The sequence below is a fragment of the Zosterops lateralis genome (assembly GCF_965231275.1).
Source record: "Zosterops lateralis genome assembly, chromosome: 25".
Taxonomy (NCBI): domain Eukaryota; kingdom Metazoa; phylum Chordata; class Aves; order Passeriformes; family Zosteropidae; genus Zosterops; species Zosterops lateralis.
Genome location: NC_139785.1, coordinates 3289823 through 3311262, shown reverse-complemented (window position 1 = coordinate 3311262; position 21440 = coordinate 3289823). Strand labels below are relative to the sequence as shown.

Sequence of the window (21440 nt, the reverse complement as noted above, 5' to 3'; positions counted from 1 at the left end):
CTTTATTTAGGATTTAAAGCAGTGAAACTAAGAGTTGAGAATGGAAGGTCAACTTTTGGGAAATTCAACTTTTGGGAAACCCAACTTTTTGGAGATTACAGCAGAGTTGAGAATGGAAGCCCAGCTTTTAGGAAACCAAACTTTTCGGACCCAACTTTTAGGAAACCCAACTTTTAGGACCTGAATTTTAGGAGATTACAGCTGAGTTGAGAACGGAAACCCAACTTTTAGGGCCCAACTTTTTGAATACTCAACTTTTAGGACCCAGTTTTTAGGACACCCAACTTTTAGCAGATTACAGAATCAGGTTCAAGTTTTCAGCCTCTTTTTCTGTAGATACAATTGCAACAATAATAAAGGGAAAAAAACACCCAAAATGCTGTTGAGCCGAGCAATGCAGGATCACTCCCTGAAAAGTGTTTTAGCCCCCAACTTTTGGAAAACCAAACTTTTAGGAAACCAAACTTTTAGGACCCAAATTTTAGGAAACCCAGCTTTTAGGAAACCCAAATTTTAGGAGATTTCAGATGAGAGGTGAATCAGGCATTGCAACAATAATATAGGGAATAAAAACCCCAAAATACTGTCGAGTAGAGCAATGCAGGATCACTCCCTCAAAGGTGTTTTAGGCCCCAACTTTTGGGAAACTCAACTTTTAAGACCCAACTTTTAGGAGATTACAGATGAAAGGTGAATCAGGTTCAAACTCTCAGCCTCCTTTTTCTGTACAATATTTTCTGTACGATACAATTGCAACAATAATGTATGGAAAAAAAAAACCCAAAATGCTGTTGAGCCGAGCAATGCAGGATCACTCCCTGAAAGGCGTTTTAGCCCCCAACTTTTGGGAAACCCAACTTTTAGGAAACTAAACTTTTAGGACCCAAATTTTAGGAAACCCAGCTTTTAGGACCCAACTTTTAGGAGATTACAGCTGAAAGGTGAATCGGGCATTGCAACAATAATATAGGGAATAAAAACCCCAAAATACTGTTGAGCAGAGCAATGCAGGATCACTCCCTCAAAGGTGTTTTAGGCCCCAACTTTTGGGAAACTCAACTTTTAGGACCCAACTTTTAGGAGATTACAGCTGAAAGGTGAATCAGGTTCAAACTCTCAGCCTCCTTTTTCTGTACAATATTTTCTGTACGATACAATTGCAACAATAATGGAGGGAAAAAACCACCCAAAATGCTGTTGAGCCGAGCAATGCAGGATCACTCCCTGAAAGATGTTTTAGGCCCCAACTTTTAGGAAACCCAACTTTTGTGAAACCAAACTTTTAGGAAACCAAACTTTTAGGACCCAAACTTTAGGAAACTCAGCTTTTAGGACTCAACTTTTAGGAGATTACAGCTGAAAGGTGAATCAGGTTCAAGCTCTCAGCCCCTTTTTCTGTACAATATTTTCTGTGCAATACAATTGCAACAATAATGTATGGAAAAAACCCCAAAACCAACCCAAAATGCTGTTGAGCAGAGAAATACAGGATCACTCCCTGAAAGGTGTTTTAGCTCCCAACTTTTGGGAAACCAAACTTTTAGGAAACCCATCTTTTAGGACCCTATTTTTAGCAGATTAAACCTGAAAGGTGAATCAGGTTCAAGCTCTCAGCCCTTTTTCTGTGCAGTATTTTCTGTACGATACAATTGCAATGATAATGTAGGGAAAAGAAAAAAACACCCAAAATGGTGTTGAGCAGAGAAATGACTCCCTGAAAGGTGTTTGGGCTCTTTTGGACCCTTCCCTGGATGATCAGAGACTCCTTTGGCCACGAGGATGGATTTCCAGTGCGGGGAGGGAAGATTTTCCTGTGGGTTTTATTGGATTGTGTTGCTCCACCTCTTTACAGAATTTCTCAGGAGTTATCTGGGTTCATCCATCTTCCCCTCTCCCTCTGGGCTGTTAAATCTTTTCCCACCCTGCCACAACCAGGCCTTTATGTTGTCTTTATAAATTGCTTTTTTCTTGTTGTTGTTGTTGAGTGTGACTGAGGTTTGCAGGAAAATGATCCCTCCTTCAAAGGGGTTGGGACCAAATGGATTCCCTAAAATACAGAATTGGAATAAGGGTATGGAAACACCCCCCTCAGAGGAATTGGGATCAAAAAAGATTCCCCATATAAAGAATTTAGAATAAGGATATAAAATAAGGATATATGAACACCCCTTTTCAAAGGGATTGGGACCGAATGGGTTCCCTAAATACAGAATTAGACTAAAGATGTAAAATAAGGGTATAGAAACACCCCTCTCCAAGGAATTGGGGCCAAATGGATTCCCTACATACAGAATATGGAATAAAGATGTAGAATAAGGATATAGAAACAGCCTTCTCAGAGGAATCGGGACCAAATGGATTCCCCATATCCAGAATATAGACTAAAGATATAAAATAAGGATATATAAACACCCCTCTCCAAGGAATTGGGGACAAATGGATTCCCTACATACAGAATATGGAATAAAGATGTAAAAATAAGGATATAGAAACAGCCTTTTCAAAGGAATTTGGGACCAAATAGATTTCCTATATATGAAATAGAGACTAAAGTTATAAAATAAGGGTATATAAACACCCCCCTCAAAGGAAATGGGACCAAATAGTTCCCTGCATAAAGAATATAGAATAAGAATATAGAATAAGGATATATGATCACCCCCTTCAGAGAATTTTGGGCCAAATGGATTCCCTATGTCCAGAATATGGAATAAAAATATAGAATAAGGATATATGAACCCCCCCTTCAGAAGAATTGGGACCACAAAGATTTCCTCTATAAAGAATATAGAATAAGGATATATGAACACCCCATTCAGAGAAATTGGGGCAAAATGGATTCCTTATATCCAGAATATGGAATAAAAATACAAAATAAGGATATACCTAAACCCCCTTCAGAAGAATTGGGACCACAGAGATTTCCTATCTAAAAAAATATAGACTAAGGATATATAATAATAATAATATATGAACAGTCCATTTAGAGGAGCTGGGACTAAATAGACTCCCTATATCCAGAATATGGAATAAATATGTAGAATAAGGATACAGAAAGACCTCTCTGAGAGGAATCAGGACCAAATGGATTCCCTAAATACAGAATATGGAATAAATATGTACAACAAGGATAGAGAAACACCCCTCTCAGAGGAATCAGGACCAAACAGATTCCCTAAATGCAGAATATGGAATAAGGATCTATAAACCCCACCTTCAAAGGAATCAGGTGCAGGCAGAACTCCCTTTATCTGGAACAAAGCCTGAGGACATGCAGCACACAGACAGAATCCAGGGGCTGCAGCTCCATCTGCTCTCACTGCACACAGACCTGCCTGTTGATAACTCCCCTCCGCCTCCTTTTTATTTCCCTTTTAAACACATTTTTACACTCCCATCTCCCTTCCCTGGCCAGTGAGAATTTTTAGGCTTTCTAACCCTGTCTCCTCAGCACCTCAGTGGGGTTATCCCAGCTCCTGCTGGAAATCCAGGGATCCTCCTGAGCCCCTGCTGCTGCAGACAGACAGACAGACAGACAGACAGACAGACAGCCTGCCATGCCCTGGAGAACAGCCCTGCTCAGGAAATGTAGCTATTTCCGCTCTGCTTGCAGTCAGGAAATGAGGAGGAGGCAGCACTGGAGATATTTTTTGAATTTGACAGGATTTTTATTTTTTTTTTTCCCCTCCTTCTCCTCGTTTCGGAGCAAGGAATGCTCAGCCTGGCTGGGCCTGCAGCAGGGGGGGGTTGGGAAATCTGTGGTTGTGTCGGATTTTGGGGTCGTGGTGGATTTTGGGGTTGTGTCAGAGGCAGGTTCAAGTCTGGGATTTGAGAGCAGAAAAAGGGATCAAATGATCCAAAGATTGGAAGCCAAAATCGTAAACATGACCTCACAAAGCGTCTCTGCTCTCCCCTGCTGACGTCTTCATTTGCTTGTTTGACTTTAAACCAATTTTTTATTTTTGTTTTTGAGTTAGCTTTGCTTTCAGTATCTGTTTTGACACGGAATGAAATGATTTCAATTAAAATTTAATCATTTTAATTCTGTTCAGAATTAATTCTGTTCAGCACCTTTTGGGTGCTGCACGTGTGGAAATTCCGCATCCGATCCCACGGCGCTGAAAAAGGGATTCAGCTCCCACATTTTAATATTGGCCCACTTTTACATCCATTTTAAATAGATTTCCTTCAAATTAATCTCACGAGGTTGTAAAGCAGTCAAGGGTGCCGTGGTTTTAATGGAAGATGTGTGGCTAATCCCCCAGATTGTTTTAAAAAAATCTCCTTCTTATTAGTGGGAACATCCTGGAAATTCCTACTGCAAGTGTTTCCAGTGGATGGTGATCATTTAGTGATATTTGAGAAATTTGTTGGTTTTAAATAGAAGATAATTCCTGCAAAATATTTTAAATTTATCTGTTTTCAGAAATAGGCCCCCTTCCTTTCTCTGAAGGAAGTTTTTCCTCTTTTCGTCCTAAAAATATTTATATTTGATCAGAATTTTCCATTTCATCAAAATATTACTTTATAAAAAGGCAATATGTATTCACAAGGGATGGAATAAAAGGGCTCTTTTTCTTTAATATATGAAAAAATAAGAGTAAAGCTACAGTCAAAACTATGGAAATAAAATGCAAAAAGAAATTTCTAATGAGAAATTACCAATTTCTAATAAAACATTTGTTTGGAAGTTTTTTGAATGGAGTTTTACAGGACTTAAAGCATTTTTTCCTGGTGTTATTTCCCTGCAAAAATGTTGTTGTACCATTATCCTGATTTTTCCCAGGGTGTTTCCACCACGGTTCCCTGGAATCTTGTGGGATTATGGCTGAAATATGAGCTCCGTTTGTTGATGTTTTGGAACCAGAGCCCCAAACCAGAGGCCAAAATCCTGCCATCACCTCGGGAAGGGGCTCTGCCCTAAGTGTGGCTGTTCCAAGAGTTCCTACAGCAAATCTTTCCCAAGGAGCAGCTGGATCTGCACCCCAAAGCAGCCAGAACCCCTAGAGCCCCACCTGGGGTGGTTAAGGGTTAGAAATGTGCCTCAAATTCCCAACTGGGATTTTTCCCAGCTGGATTTTCATGGATTTTCCTCCTTTTTTTAAAGGCTTGGTCATAAATGAGGGCTCTGATCCAGCCCTAAGAGAACAGACACGAATGCACGTACCCCGTGTGCTTCCATGGCATGGAATCTTCCCTACAGAAAACCAAACCTGATCACCACAAAAATCCCCTTTTGGGGCCACAAAATTGGGATTGAATCCTGCAGGGCCGTGAGATGAGATGACCCACAGCTTAATTTATTGTAACACAACCTCTGGATCTTGGTTTTTTTATCCTGCAATCCCAAAATCTGCTTTGCTGTGCCACACTGTGTTTGGATTCCCACAGGTGGAATTGTGGAGTGGTTTGGGCTGGAAAAGACCCTAAAGATGCTCATTTTAGGTTGTTTAGGTTGGCAAAGGAGGTTGAGTGTGCTCCTGGTGCAGCTCAAAGAGCAGCAGAGTCGTGGATTGCGGGGCTGGAGGGACAAAAAGGAGGGAGAAAAGGCAAAATGATTTTCTTGTGGTCATCCAGAAGGGAAACAGGCAAAGATAAATCTGACCCCGTGCTGATGAGCTCGTTCCCTCAGCACCCAGAGCCTCCCAGCTTTGTCCCAGATCCCTGATATCCTCACCGAGCTCAGCTGTGGCCAAGGAAATGCAAATATTGTTCCTCATATGTGGAGAGCTGCTCATGCCCCCAGCAGCCAGCTGGCCATCCATCATTCCTCCATCCATCCCTCCATCCATCCATCCCTCCCTCCCTCCCTCCATCCCTCCATCCATCCATCCATCCATCCATCCATCCATCCATCCCTCCATCCATCCATCCATCCCTCCATCCATCCCTCCATCCATCCATCCATCCATCCATCCATCCATCCATCCATCCCTTCATCCCTCCATCCATCCATCCCTCCCTCCATCCATCCATCCATCCATCCATCCATCCCTCCATCCATCCATCCATCCCTCCATCCCTCCATCCATCCCTCCATCCATCCATCCATCCATCCATCCATCCATCCATCCATCCATCCCTCCCTCCATCCATCCATCCATCCATCCATCCATCCCTCCATCCCTCCATCCATCCCTCCATCCCTCCCTCCATCCATCCATCCATCCATCCATCCATCCCTCCCTCCATCCATCCATCCATCCCTCCATCCCTCCATCTATCCATCCCTCCATCCATCCCTCCATCCATCCATCCATCCATCCATCCATCCCTCCCTCCATCCATCCCTCCCTCCATCCATCCCTCCCTCCATCTATCCATCCCTCCATCCATCCCTCCATCCATCCATCCATCCATCCATCCATCCATCCATCCATCCATCCATCCCTCCATCCCTCCCTCCCTCCATCCATCCATCCATCCATCCATCCATCCCTCCATCCATCCCTCCATCCCTCCCTCCATCCCTCCCTCCCTCCATCCATCCATCCATCCATCCATCCATCCATCCATCCATCCCTCCATCCATCCATCCATCCATCCATCCATCCCTCCATCCATCCATCCCTCCATCCATCCATCCATCCATCCATCCATCCATCCATCCCTCCATCCCTCCCTCCATCCATCCATCCATCCATCCATCCATCCATCCCTCCATCCATCCATCCCTCCATCCATCCATCCCTCCATCCATCCATCCATCCATCCATCCATCCATCCATCCATCCATCCCTCCATCCATCCATCCATCTATCCATCCCTCCATCCATCCATCCCTCCATCCATCCATCCATCCCTCCATCCATCCATCCCTCCCAATGGGTGCCTCAGGCTCAATGAGGCACTCAGGATTTTTGCCTGGTGCCTGCAGGAGGAGCGTCCAGCTCACTTGGTTTGGGTTTTCTGCAGCAGAGCACAAAAAAAAAAAAAAAAAAGAAAAACAACAAAACATTTGCTCATGAGGCAGAGCAGGGACACGGTGCCAGAAATAGAGGCTCCCGACAAGGCTGCAGGATGTTGCTGTGGTGTTATCATATGATTCATCCACTCTGAGCCTGAACAATCACTAACCTCAAGACACTCTCACTTTCACGCCCTCTGACACACATTCCACCGAGGACAAATATCCTCTGCATGAGTAAAAAACCTCGGGGCCGGGGTTTTTTTAACTCGTAAAAGGTCACTTTGTGAGCGCTCAGATGAGGGGTTTGAACTTTGCTGCCCGGTCCTGGAGCGTGGGGAGGGTTTTCTGTCAGCGCTGTGACGTGCTGGCTCAGAAAATCCTTTTTTTGGATGCTGATCACAGTGATGGCTGTGGAGAGGGACTCCAAAAAGCCCATGGTGGAAACCACTGAAATCAATTACAAAGAGAATAAATTTGGCCCAGATGTTGTGATACAACTGAGCTGAAGGCAGGAGGGAGTTGGGCTGAGGAGGAGATCCAGGAAAGCTGGAAAAGTCATGGCCAGAGCCATTCAGGGGTTCTTCTCATGAAAAAAACCCCCTTGCTTGGTGCAGCAGTAACACCTGGTGCCAGGTGAGCAGCTGGATTTGGAGACTTTTTGGTTCCAAACCTGCCCATCCTGAGTGTCCCCCACCATGGAGAACAGCTGGATAATGGACAAACTTCCACTCAATTCCTTCCATTGGAAGCGTTTTGTTATTGCCCTATAGTGGAGGACCACCTCTGTCTGTGCACTTGGTAATTTTATTTATTTAATTGGATTTCATTTACTCCTGGGCCCCCTTTCTTGGTTTTTCCTGGTGGTGGCCCCTCCAGGCCTGGGCTCTTTCCCTTGCGAGCTGGCAGCACTAGATGGCAGTGTAATGGCAAAAACCTGCCCTGCCGGGGAGGAAAAGGCCAATTTCGCCCCCAAAAACCACCCGCGAGGAAATTTAAAATTTGAATGTGAAACAACCAAACCTTAAAAAAGCCTCTCCGAGCTCTTTAAATCCCCATAACGAGCTCAGGGAAGAACCAGGACAAGCTCTTCACTGGTGACCCAGTGATGCCAATTGATGCCACCCACAGATTTGGCCCAGAGCAGCAGCACAGCCAAACTCGTACAGAATATTTGTTCAGGAGATTTGGGTGAGGTCGAAAATGCAGAAGCACCAAAACAAACAAACATGATTTTTTTTTTTTTTTTTTTTTTTTTTTTTTCAAAATGAAGCTCGTAATTCCTCACCAGGATCGTGTTTGGAGCTGCTTTGCAGCCCCAGAGGTTGTGGTGCAATAAATTAAGCTGTGGGTCATCTCATCTCACGCCCCTGCAGGATTCAATCCCAATTTTGTGGCCCCAAAAGGGGATTTTTGTGGTGATCAGGTTTGGTTTTCTGTAGGGAAAATTCCATGCCATGGAAGCACACGGGGTACGTGCATCCGTGTCTGTTTTCTTAGGGCTGGATCAGAGCCCTCATTTATGACCAAGCCTTTAAAAAAAGGAGGAAAATGTCACAGTATAGAAAAATAAACAGGGTAAAAATAAATGGCAGAAAGACCAGGCTGAACATGGCCCTTTTCTGGACGTCACCAAGAACAGCTGCTGGCCCGGAGAGAGATCTGAAGGTCTTTGTTAGGAAACGTTATTGCTGAGATTTTCACTGTTTGGATTTCCTGTTTTCCTCACTTCTGGACCCTTTAACTCCTGTAATCTACGCAGGGTCAGGTCTGGTCATCAGTGGGGAAACAGGCTGGCTGTGAACAACAAGTGCTGCTGGAGGTGAGAGCTGGGGAGGTGCTGCAGCCCCAGCACAGGCTGCTCTGACCTTCTGGCCAAAAGACTTCCCTGTCTGGATGAAAAATACCCAGGCCTTGATTTTGAAATGTTGAGTGATGGAAATCCACCCACTGTCCTTCAGGGGGGAATTGCCTTTGGCTGATAAAAAATGAGTGTCTTGGTTTTGGTGAAAACCTGCTTAGGTTTAATCTCCTTGTGGTTCTACCTGTCTCTATTTCTCCTGGAATTTTTTTTTTTTTTTTTTTGTTTTTTTTTGTTTTGTTTTGTTTTTTGTTTTTGTTTTGTACAAGTCTTTGATGCCCTTAGATAATTATATGCTCCAAAAGATTTTCCAAGAACCACCATCTCCCAGATAGAATGTGAAAGTCTGATGGAAACCAACTGATCTCTCTCAAAAACCATAATATTTTTATGATGTGTAAAAATCCATCCAGGTCTGCCCATCCACAAACTCCCCAGGCAGTACCAGTGTCATAAATGCTTTCAGCAGTCCTGGGCTGGAGTGGGGATCTCTGTGCCTCCATTGCCTGGACATTGGGACAATTTCCCTTGCAATAATTAAAGCAAATTCAGCCAGAAGAGATGAAATTAAAGCAGTGAAAAGGTGCAGGGCTGAAAATAAAAGGTTGAAAATTCCCACCCACCCACTTGTTGGCAAGGGATTATAACCCCGTTGTGGTAGGGGCTGTTATGTTGCTGTGTGAGATTCTTGGTCACTGTGTAATATTTAACAGTTTCTCTGAGTGGAGTGATTAAAGCTGCACAACATGGGCAGGTACCAGGTGAGCCTGGCAGTAAATCTGTCAGCTTTGTGTGGAGCCTGCAGGAACAACTGCCAAGGTGTGCTGGGCTCATTTTCCCTCCTGGACACGCTTTTGGTCTAAGATAAACTTGGTCCTGTGTCACCAGCCCTGGGGGATGACCAGGAGTTCTGCTGAGCACCATCAGCATCCTTCTTTTCCTTTCCACCATTCTGTTTCCTATCCAAACACTGATTTTGGCCAGTTGGGTCTGCTCTGGAAGGTGATCTTCACATGGCTAAAAACCTTCATTCCCTTCCTGATTATCCATTAGAAGTCCAGAACCTCAGAGGTTCCCAGTTGAAATTAGAGTTCAACTGGGAAAACTTTGACAGGGTTGGATTTGTCCCAGGACTTGCACCCAACGTTTTGGTTTTCACCTTTAAATCCATAGGTGTAATTGATGCCATGGTGGCTTTTAGGGCTTCTCTTCTCATTTATGGGGCTGTCTTGGAGAGAGGCAGAGAAATCTCCTGGGGTTATATCAGTGTTGTCCATGTCAGAGGGGATTTGTGTCCATGGGTTGCTGGATGGACCATGTGTGGTTCCAGTGAGGCTGTCAGGAATGTGAAGGTGTCAGGGCACACTGAATTATGAATTATTGAACTATGTGTGTGTTCTTTGGGACAGTGAAATCATCCTGGCTACAACTGAAATTAAGTTCAACTGGGAAGGATTTCACAGGGTTGGATTTGTCCCAGAACTTCCACCCAACATTTTGGTTTTCACCTTCAGATCTATAGGTGTAACTGATGCCATGGTGGTTTTTAGGGCTTCTCTTCTCATTTATGGGGCTGTCTTGGAGAAAGGCAGAGAAATCCCCTGGGGTTATATCAGTGCCATTAATGCAGGAGGAGATTTAGGTCTGTGGGTTGCTGGATGGGCAGTGTGTGGTTCCAGTCAGGCTGTCAGGAATCTGAAGGTGCCAGGGCACACTAAACCATAAATTCCTGCACTGTGTGTCCAGCAAGAAGCCCCAGGGGGCTGCCGGGCTACGGGAAGAGCGCTCCCATCCCTGCCATGGGGACAGTGCTCCCATCCCTACTATGGGGACAGTGCTCCCATCCCTGCTATGGGGACAGCGCTCCATCCCTGCCATGGGGACAGTGCTCCCATCCCTGCTATGGGGACAGCGCTCCCATCCCTGCTATGGGGACAGTGCTCCCATCCCTGCTATGGGGACAGTGCTCCCATCCCTGCTATGGGGACAGTGCTCCATCCCTGCTATGGGGACAGTGCTCCCATCCCTGCTATGGGGACAGTGCTCCATCCCTGCTATGGGGACAGTAAACCATCCCTGCTATGGGGACAGTGCTCCCATCCCTGCTATGGGGACAGTGCTCCCATCCCTGCTATGGGGACAGTGCTCCCATCCCTGCTATGGGGACAGTGCTCCCATCCCTGCTATGGGGACAGCGCTCCCATCCCTGCCATGGGGACAGTGCTCCATCCCATCCCTGCTATGGGGACAGTGCTCCATCCCTGCCATGGGGACAGCGCTCCATCCCTGCCATGGGACAGTGCTCCATCCCTGCTATGGGGACAGTAAACCATCCCTGCCATGGGGACAGTGCTCCATCCCTGCTATGGGGACAGGCTCCCATCCCTGCTATGGGGACAGTGCTCCGTCCCTGCCATGGGGACAGCGCTCCATCCCTGCTATGGGGACAGCGCTCCCATCCCTGCTATGGGGACAGTGCTCCATCCCTGCTATGGGGACAGTGCTCCATCCCATCCCTGCTATGGGGACAGTGCTCCCATCCCTGCTATGGGGACAGTGCTCCATCCCTGCCATGGGGACAGTGCTCCCATCCCTGCTATGGGGACAGCGCTCCCATCCCTGCTATGGGGACAGTGCTCCATCCCTGCTATGGGGACAGTGCTCCATCCCATCCCTGCTATGGGGACAGTGCTCCATCCCTGCTATGGGGACAGTGCTCCATCCCTGCTATGGGGACAGTGCTCCATCCCATCCCTGCTATGGGGACAGCGCTCCCATCCCTGCTATGGGGACAGTGCTCCATCCCTGCCATGGGGACAGCGCTCCATCCCTGCTATGGGGGCAGTGCTCCATCCCAGTGCTCCATCCCTGCTATGGGGACAGTGCTCCCATCCCTGCTATGGGGACAGGCTCCATCCCTGCCATGGGGACAGTGCTCCATCCCTGCTATGGGGACAGTGCTCCATCCCTGCTATGGGGACAGCGCTCCATCCCTCCTGTGGGGACAGTGCTCCATCCCTGCTATGGGGACAGTGCTCCATCCCTGCTATGGGGACAGCGCTCCATCCCTGCCATGGGGACAGCGCTCCATCCCTGCTATGGGGACAGGCTCCCATCCCTGCTATGGGGACAGTGCTCCATCCCTGCTATGGGGACAGTGCTCCCATCCCTGCTATGGGGACAGTGCTCCCATCCCTGCTATGGGGACAGTGCTCCATCCCTGCTATGGGGACAGCGCTCCATCCCTGCTATGGGGACAGTGCTCCCATCCCTGCTATGGGGACAGCGCTCCATCCCTGCTATGGGGACAGCGCTCCATCCCTGCTATGGGGACAGTGCTCCATCCCATCCCTGCCATGGGGACAGTGCTCCATCCCTGCTATGGGGACAGCGCTCCATCCCTGCTATGGGGACAGTGCTCCATCCCTGCTATGGGGACAGCGCTCCCATCCCTCCCTATGGGGACAGTGCTCCATCCCTGCCATGGGGACAGTGCTCCATCCCTGCCATGGGGACAGTGCTCCATCCCTGCTATGGGGACAGCGCTCCATCCCTGCTATGGGGACAGTGCTCCATCCCTGCTATGGGGACACACTCCCATCCCATCGCTCCATCCCTCCCTGTCCCCAGCAGGTGTTTAGGGCAGCAGCCCCGGCTCTCCCACTCCCTGACCTCCCGGCCGCGCTGCTCCAACAGGACGCGGTGATTTACAAGGCCAAGGGCCAGCAGGAAATTCCGACCTCCGCCCCCCGGAGCCCGGAGGAAGGAGCCGCCGGGGCCGCTCGGTGACTCAGAGCCGCTCCCGGGTGGGTCCCCGCGGCTCCTCCCCGGGCCCCCGGCCCTGCCCAGCCCCGCTCGCCATCCCCGGGACCCTCCTGCAGGAGGAAATGCCTGGTGAAACAACAGAACAGCCCGGTTTGGTTAGTGGTGCTCTTTATAAACAGCTCATGGCAGGTGCCCGGCGGCTCGTGGCAATTACCGGGTGTTTATCGGGATGGGAAAACGCGCTGGGCTGGACCAGTCCCTCATCCATCCCTGGCCCGCTGCGGCGGGATGGGCTCACTGCAGAGAATGAATCCCAGGGCTGGAGGAGCTGCAGGGGAGAGGGCACGGGCTGCCCCAGCATTGGCTCCTTGTGCGTTCCCGTTATCCCCAGCCCGTTATCCCTGTTATCCCCAGCCCGTTATCCCCGTTATCCCCAGCCCGTTATCCCCGTTATCTCCAGCCCGTTATCCCCGTTATCTCCAGCCCGTTATCCCCGTTATCCCCAGCCCGTTATCCCCGTTATCTCCAGCCCGTTATCCCCGTTATCTCCAGCCCGTTATCCCCGCAGGGCGGCCGAGCTGTGCAGTGAACACAGGTCACTCTACCCTGCCTAAACAATGCCTGTGCTATAGTGGGGGCCAGCTCTAAAACACCTTTAAAAACTTTTTTTTTTTTTTTTTTTTTTTTTTTTTTTTTTTTTTTTTTTTAATGAGCGTGGATTGGCGCGCTCAGGATTTGGGATGCTCAGGAGATGCTGAGCCCGGGCTGGGAGTGGGGATGGAGCACATTAAAAATAAATAAATAAAAAAAGCCCAGCAGAGTGGCTGAGGAGGAAACAGGCAGGAGCTGGGGGAGTGGAGAAGGGATGGCTTTCCTCTGATGTCAAACATCCCATCATTCAGCGCTCGCTCGCCCTGGAAAAGGCGAGAGGAGAAGAACGTGGAGAGAGGGAGAGAGGCAGGGAGAAGAGATGGAGGGAAAGGACGGGCTCGTTTCTCTCCCGAGTCCCTGCAGGGCTGAGCTGGCCCCTGGCAGGACGGAGAGCCCAGGCTGACCCGAGTGCCCTGCACAGAGCCCGGGGACTGTGCCCAGCCCAGCCCGATCTGGACTTGGTTAGTACTGCCTTGGGATGGATAATCAGGGAGATAAAAATTGCCAAGAAAACTTACAGCACTTTCCACAGGGGCTCTCTTTGCCTCTGGCTTTTATTTCCTGGCAGGTTTGAGTTTTTCCTGCTCACTGTGGTCGTGCCTGATCCTCGCAGGGATTTCTGCAGGGCTGGGAGGAAGGATCAGGGCTGGGTGGAAGTGGAGAAGCAGCAGAGCTGGAGCTCTGTCCAGGTTTCCTATTTCTTCCTTCTGATGGGGCTGAATATCAAAAAAAAAAAAAAAAAAAAAAAAAAAAAAAAAAAAAAGGTGCCAGGTTTTGTCCTTTTGCTGTGTGCCGTTGCCTGTAATTAGTTTCTCAACTGAAAAAAAAAAAAAAGATTTCTCAACTGAAAAAAAAAAAAAAAAAAGAAAAAAAAAAAAAAAAAAGCAAAACCAACCCCCCACATTTTTTGGCAATGGGTTGTTTTTCTAAGCAATTAATTCAGCGCTGATTTTAAAAAGAATTTGAATGAATCCTTCCACCCTGTGTCAAGCGTGGACTTTGTATTAATCACTTCACTACTCGCTGCCTGAATAAGGACTGAAAAACAAAACAAAACAAAACAAAAAAAAAAAAAAAAAAAAAAAAAAAAAGACGCAGGGAGTAAAAATTTCCCCAGGAAATGAATCAGACGAGGAACTTATGCCTCATCTCGCCTCCTCCAAAGGGAAGAAAAGAGAGGATTTTGTCACTGGTGGGTCAGTTTACAAACTGTGTTCTTTTTGCAGGGTGAGTCAGAGGCAGTGATGCATTTCACAGCAATGCAGGCACAGATGCAGCTGCAGGCAGCACTTGAATTCCAGCTAAAGACAACCAGGAGAGAATCCTTGTGCCTATAATAGCCAGGAAAATGAAAATACAACCTGCCAGATCTGCCTGTGTGCCACCCTTTGAAACCAGTGTCAAAATTCCCTCTGGGAGCAGGGAAATCCCCTTGGGACTCTGTGATTTCCATTTGCTGATGAAGGAAGAGGTGGGGATTTTTTTATATAAGATGGAGTTGTTTTTTTTTTTTTTTCCACTGGAATTTTTTATTGGGTGTCCAGTGAAAGGTGGATGCTCCCAGGTGGGCATCACTCAATTTGTGATTAAAAATAAAGGGTGATGGGCATCACCCCATTTGTTATTAAAAATAAAGGGTGATGGGGATCACCCCATTTGTCATTAAAAATAAAGGGTGATGGGCATCACTCCTTTATGATAAAAAAAATCTGGAGCAGGTGGGAAGCGCTGCTGTCCTCAGAGTTGGTTGTGATGCGTTAAAAGTTTGGAGTTTTCCAAAATGCTGGACAAATATTTATGGTTTTTTTTTTTTTTTTCCCCCCAAGCACCAGCCTTTGTTAGTGTTAGAGCCATTATGGGATGTGCAAAAGCTGTTGTGGTGAAATCACCGTCAAGAGTTGTTGTTGTTGTTGATGTTTTGGTTGTGGGCGAGATGATGAGATTTCGCTGAGAATCTGAGCTGAAATAGGAAAATTTTAATACTTTTCCCTGCTGCCACTTTCCCCAGTGTTTCCCAAGACTAAACCTCGTTGAGTGTGTCAGTCCTTGTGGGTTTGGGGCTGTTTCAGTGGGTTTTCTGCAGCTTTCCAGGCTGGAAAAGTGTTTGGGCAAGAGGGGGAAATACCTGGTGGGTCAGTGGTGAGATCACAGTTTATTGCTGGCCAGGGTTGGTGTCCTGCAGTGGAGGAGAGGAGTGGTTGAGGTGCTGGAGGTGTTTCTTTGGGATGATGCTCATCTTTGGAAAGATCTGTAATGAAGCACTTCCTCGATGGATAATGTGTGTTCATCAGTGCAGATTTTCATCCTCTTGCCTCAAAGATCATCCCAGTTTGCAAATAACAGCAAAGTGGCAACGCTGGGGCAGAAATAAAGCTTGGGAAGGAGGTGGAGAATGGCAGACCCGGAGCCAAATTTAAATTTCCCAAGCCCTTGGCCAGCGCTTTACCCACGACTCCTCTTCTCTTCAGGGTTAAACGTTTCCTCTCCGGAGAAGAGCCAGCGGCTCTTGATTATCCATGCAAAACAAGCTTTGATTCCCCACGTTTTGTCTGCCACACTTTCAAACGGATGAAGCTTAATTTAGATCCCCACAAGAAAAAAAATAAAACTCTACATCATCCCCACTTTTTATCCCTCTCTTATCCCAAGGCACCATTCCCCACCCTGCCCCTTTTTACTCCTAAAAAAAAAAAACCCCAAAAACTCTCTTGCTTTGGGGGGACTGGGGGAACAATTAAAGCAATGATGTGTGTGCTCCGAGGGAGAAGAGCGAGCTGCGGTAGCTTGTGCTTTGACAGGTCTTTGGAGGATTTCAAGGAAGTTACACCCACTTCATTCATGATAATCTGCTGTTTAAAGCTTCGGTGTTATGAATGGAAAGGGAGCGTGTTTTGGCTTGCGGAATAACTCGGTCCCTGATGCTGCTTGCTCGTCAAATAAGTGGCCCCACGTTCACCAAAAAAAAAGAAAAAAAAAAGAAAAAAAAAGAAAAAAAAAAGGAAAAAAGAAAAAAAAAATTCATTCTTGAAATTAATTTCGTGGGGAAAAAAGAAAAATATCTTGGAACTTTTAAAGCCGCATCTTCTTTTTCTGGAGGGATCCAAAAAACTTTTGAGCTCCCTTTGTCGTATTTGTATTTCTTTGTGGCTGGACGAGTTGGGGGAGAAAATGCCCAAAAAAAAGGCCCCATCCTGGTGGCTTTTTGTGATCAGGACACGCTGAATCCTTGGATTTTACATCATTTTTGGGGACAAAAAGAGAAAAGAAGAGAAGAGAGTATTAGTTTTGGTTTGGATGGGTTGCAGAGGCTCAGTGGGCTCTGTGCTGGGCCTGGGCAGACTCATTGATTAGGAATATATTGATTTTTGGGGGGTATTGAAGCTGGATCTGTGGAATATCCTGATTTCCTGGAGCTTTGCTGTGCCAGGTCCTTCATCCCTTCTGCTTTATAGACTGGGATGACTCCTGGGATGTCGTTGGAGTCCAATTCTGGTTAGGATATGTCGAATTAAAGACAAAAATACTTTGAGACAACCTTTCTACCTTCCCTTATTTTCAGTTCTTTGGGAATAAAGTGGCTTTTTTTGGAGGAGCAACGTGCCCATCCAGCCCAGCGCCTCCTCCAGCAGGCAGGGATAGGGATCTGTGCCTGGGCAGGAAGGAATGCAGCTCCTTTGATCCCAAAAAAACACCCACAGGTGGTTGCAAAACATGGAGCTGAGCTGAATGTTTATTAATTGGAGTTTAGGCAGGAACGTGTGGGATCATTTCCCTCGCTGCTTCTCGTCTGGGCTGGGGGGTAAAAAACCAGCTGGGATGGTTTTAATTCCAGCAGAATTGGACAAAGCATTAATTGGTGCCTCCATCGAGGGCTGGGCTGTGTTTGTGGAGATGACCTCTCCCTGAAAAGGGAAGTTTTGCTCAAAGGAAGCCAAAAAAATAAAATAATAAAAAAAAAAGCGATTGGAGAAAACACAATTCCAGCTGATGATCTTCCATCTTTGGGCAGCAGCTGGGAGCCTCTGAGGGAAGGTGGGAAAATAAATTTTCCTCATCGTTTTAGGACTAAAATAATTCCCAGAACAGCTTTTGGCTCAAGGCAGGATCTCACTGGAGCCTTTTCCACTTGAAAATGGGGGAAAAAGGGAAGTTTGGGCAAAAAGGGCAAAAAGGGCTGAAGGCAAAGGTGGGAGGGAGGGTGAGCACCACTTCTCCATCTCCTGCACAACAAATTAACTCTCTCCTTTCTTCTTTCCCTCCACAGACCCGTGTTTTTTGGGTGAAACCAAGGCCTGAGCAGATCCTTTCTTGTTTCCCCTCATTTTCAGGGTGAGTGAATCCCCTTGTCTCCGCTCTGCTCTCGTGTCCTGTGCAGCTCCAAATGGGACTGAAGGTTCAGAGGAAAATCTCTCTTTTCCTAATCTTTGCCCTGATAACACAGAGCTTAATTTAGCAGCAGCCAGGCAGAACATTTGGATTTTGTCATCCATTTCCAAAACCATTGTTGGCTTCTTATTCCTTTGTTTCCACACACCACCACCCCCAGCTCGATTCAGATTTACATTTTCTTGGAGGTGCCAAAAGATAAGTTAATGCCAAGTTGGTGATTAATTAGTGAATGCTTTCCTCTGCCCCTGAGATGGAAAGCCTTTATCTGAGCCACCTATTCCTTATTTATTATAAGGAATTTTATTAATAATATTCCTTATTATTTTATTTATTGCTGCGTGGGGAGGTTTGAAGGGATTCGGGTTCTGCCCCTCCTGAGAAATTTGGGCAGGAATTTGTAGGAACAGGGTGAGAGAAAGCCAAAGGAACCTTCAGCTTTTTATCAGAAAATAATGTCTTAATGTTGAGATCAAGGTAGTTTTTTAATCCATATTTTGCAAGCCCCGAGCAATATCAGAATCTCATTGTCAGAATCAGTGGAAATGCAGAGTTCTGAGGTTTTCCAGCATCCTCAGAGATGCAAAAATCAATAAAAACCTTGATTTTCCAGATTCTGTGGGAATGGCTCAGCTATTCCTAAGCTCAGCCTACTTGCCTGAGCTTGGTGAAGTTGTGGGAAAAACACCAATGTGGAAGTTTCCAGGAGCTCGGTACTGGTGTGCACATCCCTGTTTTTTGGGGAGCTGGGAAGAGGCTGCAGACATCTCCTCCCAAGTCTGACTCTTTCCAGTGGGAGATTTGGAATTCAAGATGGAATTCAGACCAAAAGGATCATTATTTAAAGTGCCATCAATGCATTAACACAGGAGAAGGAGTGTGAATAAGGTTAATTTAATAATGATTTAAAAAAAAAGGGGGAAACTCGGGTTGGATAACGACGATGAATTTATTGGTGGGTGAGTTTGGTTACCTCATTCTCCTGAAATCATGATGAGGAATGAGGTAAGTGCATATTTTATGGCACTTGTGAGAACCCTGCCCGTGGGCAGCAATTAATGCTGTGCTGCACATCCCAGGGAAAATTCCCAGCAGGAAGGAGCAGGAGCAGGAAAAGAGATTCTCCTGGAGAGTCCCAGGAGCTCTGAGCACAAAGGTGAACCACCCTCCCTTTGGAAAGGGCTTCTCTTTTAGGGGGTTTGAAACTCAGAGGGAAGAATTTCTTCCTCATATCCAGTCTAAACCCACTGCCAGTTCAAAGCCATTTGAAACCTTATTCCTTGAATTCACCACCCTCCCAGGGAAGATTTTTATCCTAATTCCATGCACAGGAGAGGTGCTACACATCCCAAAATTCCCAGCAGGAAGGAGCAGGAGGACACCCCAGAGCAGGAAAAGAGATTCTCCTGAAGAGTCCCAGGAGCTCTGAGCACAAAGGTGAACCACCCTCCCTTTGGAAAGGGCTTCACTTTGGGGGGTTTCAAGCTCAAAGGGAAGAATTTATTAGTTTATTTTTCATATCCAATCTAAACCCACTGCCAGTTCAAAGTCATTCCCCCTGGAACCATCCCTGTCCTGTTTTGCTTTGGGAAGGCTCCAGGCAAAAATTTTCTGTTCTGTGTGAGCTGTGAGATCCAGCTCTGCCCCTCCTTCCCCACTCTGGGATGTCCTAAGAGAGGTGACACAGGTCTGAGTGATGTCCCCAAGTGAAATATTCAATGTGGAGCACAGTGAATAACACTGTGTGTGGAGACACCATGGCAATGTGGCCTGTGAGCTCTGTGTGCTCCTGGAATTACCAGCCCAGCTTTGTCCTGCTCAAATCCACGTCCAAATGCCTTTTTTTTTTTTTTTTTTGCCTTGATTAAGCCCTGGGCATGGATGTGTTGCCACCTGTTAAATTGCTGAACTCAGAGCCTAAATTAGAATTTTCAGAAGAGTCTTAAAACTCTCCTTGACTTCAGTGGGGTTAATCTGTTCCTGGGGGTGAATAATGGGCTGTTTTAAGGAGGAGGGAAGAAGGGGGATCAGTGGGGGAATTGGGAAATTATGAGACAAAAAATCTACCCCAAAAGGGACTCTTTTCCCCTCGCACCTTTTTTTTTTTTTTTTTTTTTTTTTTTTTTTTTTTTTTTTTCTTCAGGCTTAATATAAAATCTTTGCCTTGAGCCTTTCCAAAGCAAAACAGGACAGGGATGGTTCAAGGGGAAATGGCTTTGAACTGTCAGTGAGTTTAGACTGGATATGAGGAAGAAATTCTTCCCTTAGAGTTTGAAACCTCCAAAAGTGAAGCCCTTTCCAAAGGGAGGGTGTTTCACCTTTGTGCTCAGAGCTCCTGGAGTTCTCCAGCTTTTCCTGCTCTGGGGTGTCCTCCTGCTCCTTCCTGCTGGGAATTTTCCCTGGGATGTGCAGCACCTCTCCTGTGCATGGAATTAGGATAAAATTCTTTCCCTGGAGGGTGGTGAATGGATGGAATGGATTTCCCAGCCATTCAAATGGCTTTGAACTGTCAGTGAGTTTAGACTGGGTATGAGGAAGAAATTCTTCCCTTAGAGTTTCAAACCCCCCAAAGTGAAGCCCTTTCCAAAGGGAGGGTGGTTCACCTTTGTACTCAGAGCTCCTGGGACTCTCCAGGAGAATCTCTTTTCCTGCTCCTGCTCCTTCCTGCTGGGAATTTCCCTGGGATGTGCAGCACCTCTCCTGTGCCTGGCATAGGAAGAACTCCATCCCTGGGAGGTGGTGAATGGATGGAATGGATTTCCCAGAGAAGCTGTGGCTGCCCCTGGATCCCTGGAAGTGCCCAAGGCCAGGCTGGACAGGGCTTGGAGCACCCTGGGATAGTGGAAGGGGGAATCAGAGGAGCTTTAAGCTCCTTCCAAGCCCGACCATTCTGGGATTTTATGGAAATTCAGAGCTCTCGGGGCTGGCTCTGGCAGGATGAGGGAGGAGTGGGAGGCAGCTCCTTTCCCTCGCGTGCTCTCAGCATTCCCTGTGGTCACCTCAGATGTGGGACAGCCTGCTCTGCTCCCCTCCCTTCCTCCAGGAAATCTGAACCCCGTCCAGGCTGCAGGAATGTGTGCAGAGCTCCAGCCTGCATTAATGCTGCTCTGCTTTGCATGAATAACCAACTATTGACAGAGGCCGGGGCTGGCTGCAGGCATTCCCCTTCCTGCTTCCTCCAGTGGCCCCGGGAAGGCTTGGAGTGGTGAATTGTTTAATTTCAGACCTCGTTTTTAATGAGATTGTAGCTTTGAGGGCTGATTGTGCATTTTAATTGCTGATTCTTGAGTGCAGGAGCAGAGCCCAGGTCTCCCCTTTGCCAGGTGAGTGCCAGAGGCAGCACATCACTGAGCAATTTGCACTGCACTAAATTCCATTTTTTTCCCACTGAAAAGGTGAAATTTCCATATTTTTTTTCCCCCACAGCTTCAGCAGGAGCTGTGGTGGGTCAGGAGCTGCGGAAGAGCTGGGAGTTTGGGGCACTGAGAGCTTGGATGGGCAGCACATCCTTCTCTGTCCCCTTGGCCTTTTCCCACTACTCTGCTGCACAAATGGATTTTTTTTCTAGAATTTCCTGTATGATTTTCCATGGTCATTGCATTTTATGCATTGTGTCTGGCACTTTGGGAATTGCCCTCCTGGGCACCTCAGACCCCCAAATTTCTGTGTGAGGAATCCTGAACCATTTCATGGAGCGAGCCTGAAGATCACTGGAGCAGATTTTCTCACTGTGTGAATTTTACCTGCAGGAGCTGCAGCCCCTGGGAGGTTTTCCTGGACCTCGTGAGCTGCAGAAAAGGTGAGGGCAGTGCACTGCCAGCAATTCTCTCTCTCACACCTCCAAAGGGAATTCCCAGCCCGGGCAAAGGA

The 21440-nt window shown here is 47.1% G+C and overlaps 1 protein-coding gene across 1 annotated transcript in view; it reads left to right on the top strand.

Annotated features, from left to right (window-relative positions):
* Positions 1-21440, top strand: part of LOC310918922 (uncharacterized protein) — a gene marked incomplete at its 3' end in the record, with an annotated part of 75861 nt that overhangs the window by 8998 nt on the left and 45423 nt on the right. The window contains exons 2-3 of the mRNA XM_083877936.1: positions 17449-17513; positions 21320-21369. Of these exons, the coding sequence (XP_083734062.1) occupies positions 17449-17513; positions 21320-21369 (115 nt within the window). The remainder of the gene's footprint in view (positions 1-17448; positions 17514-21319; positions 21370-21440) is intronic.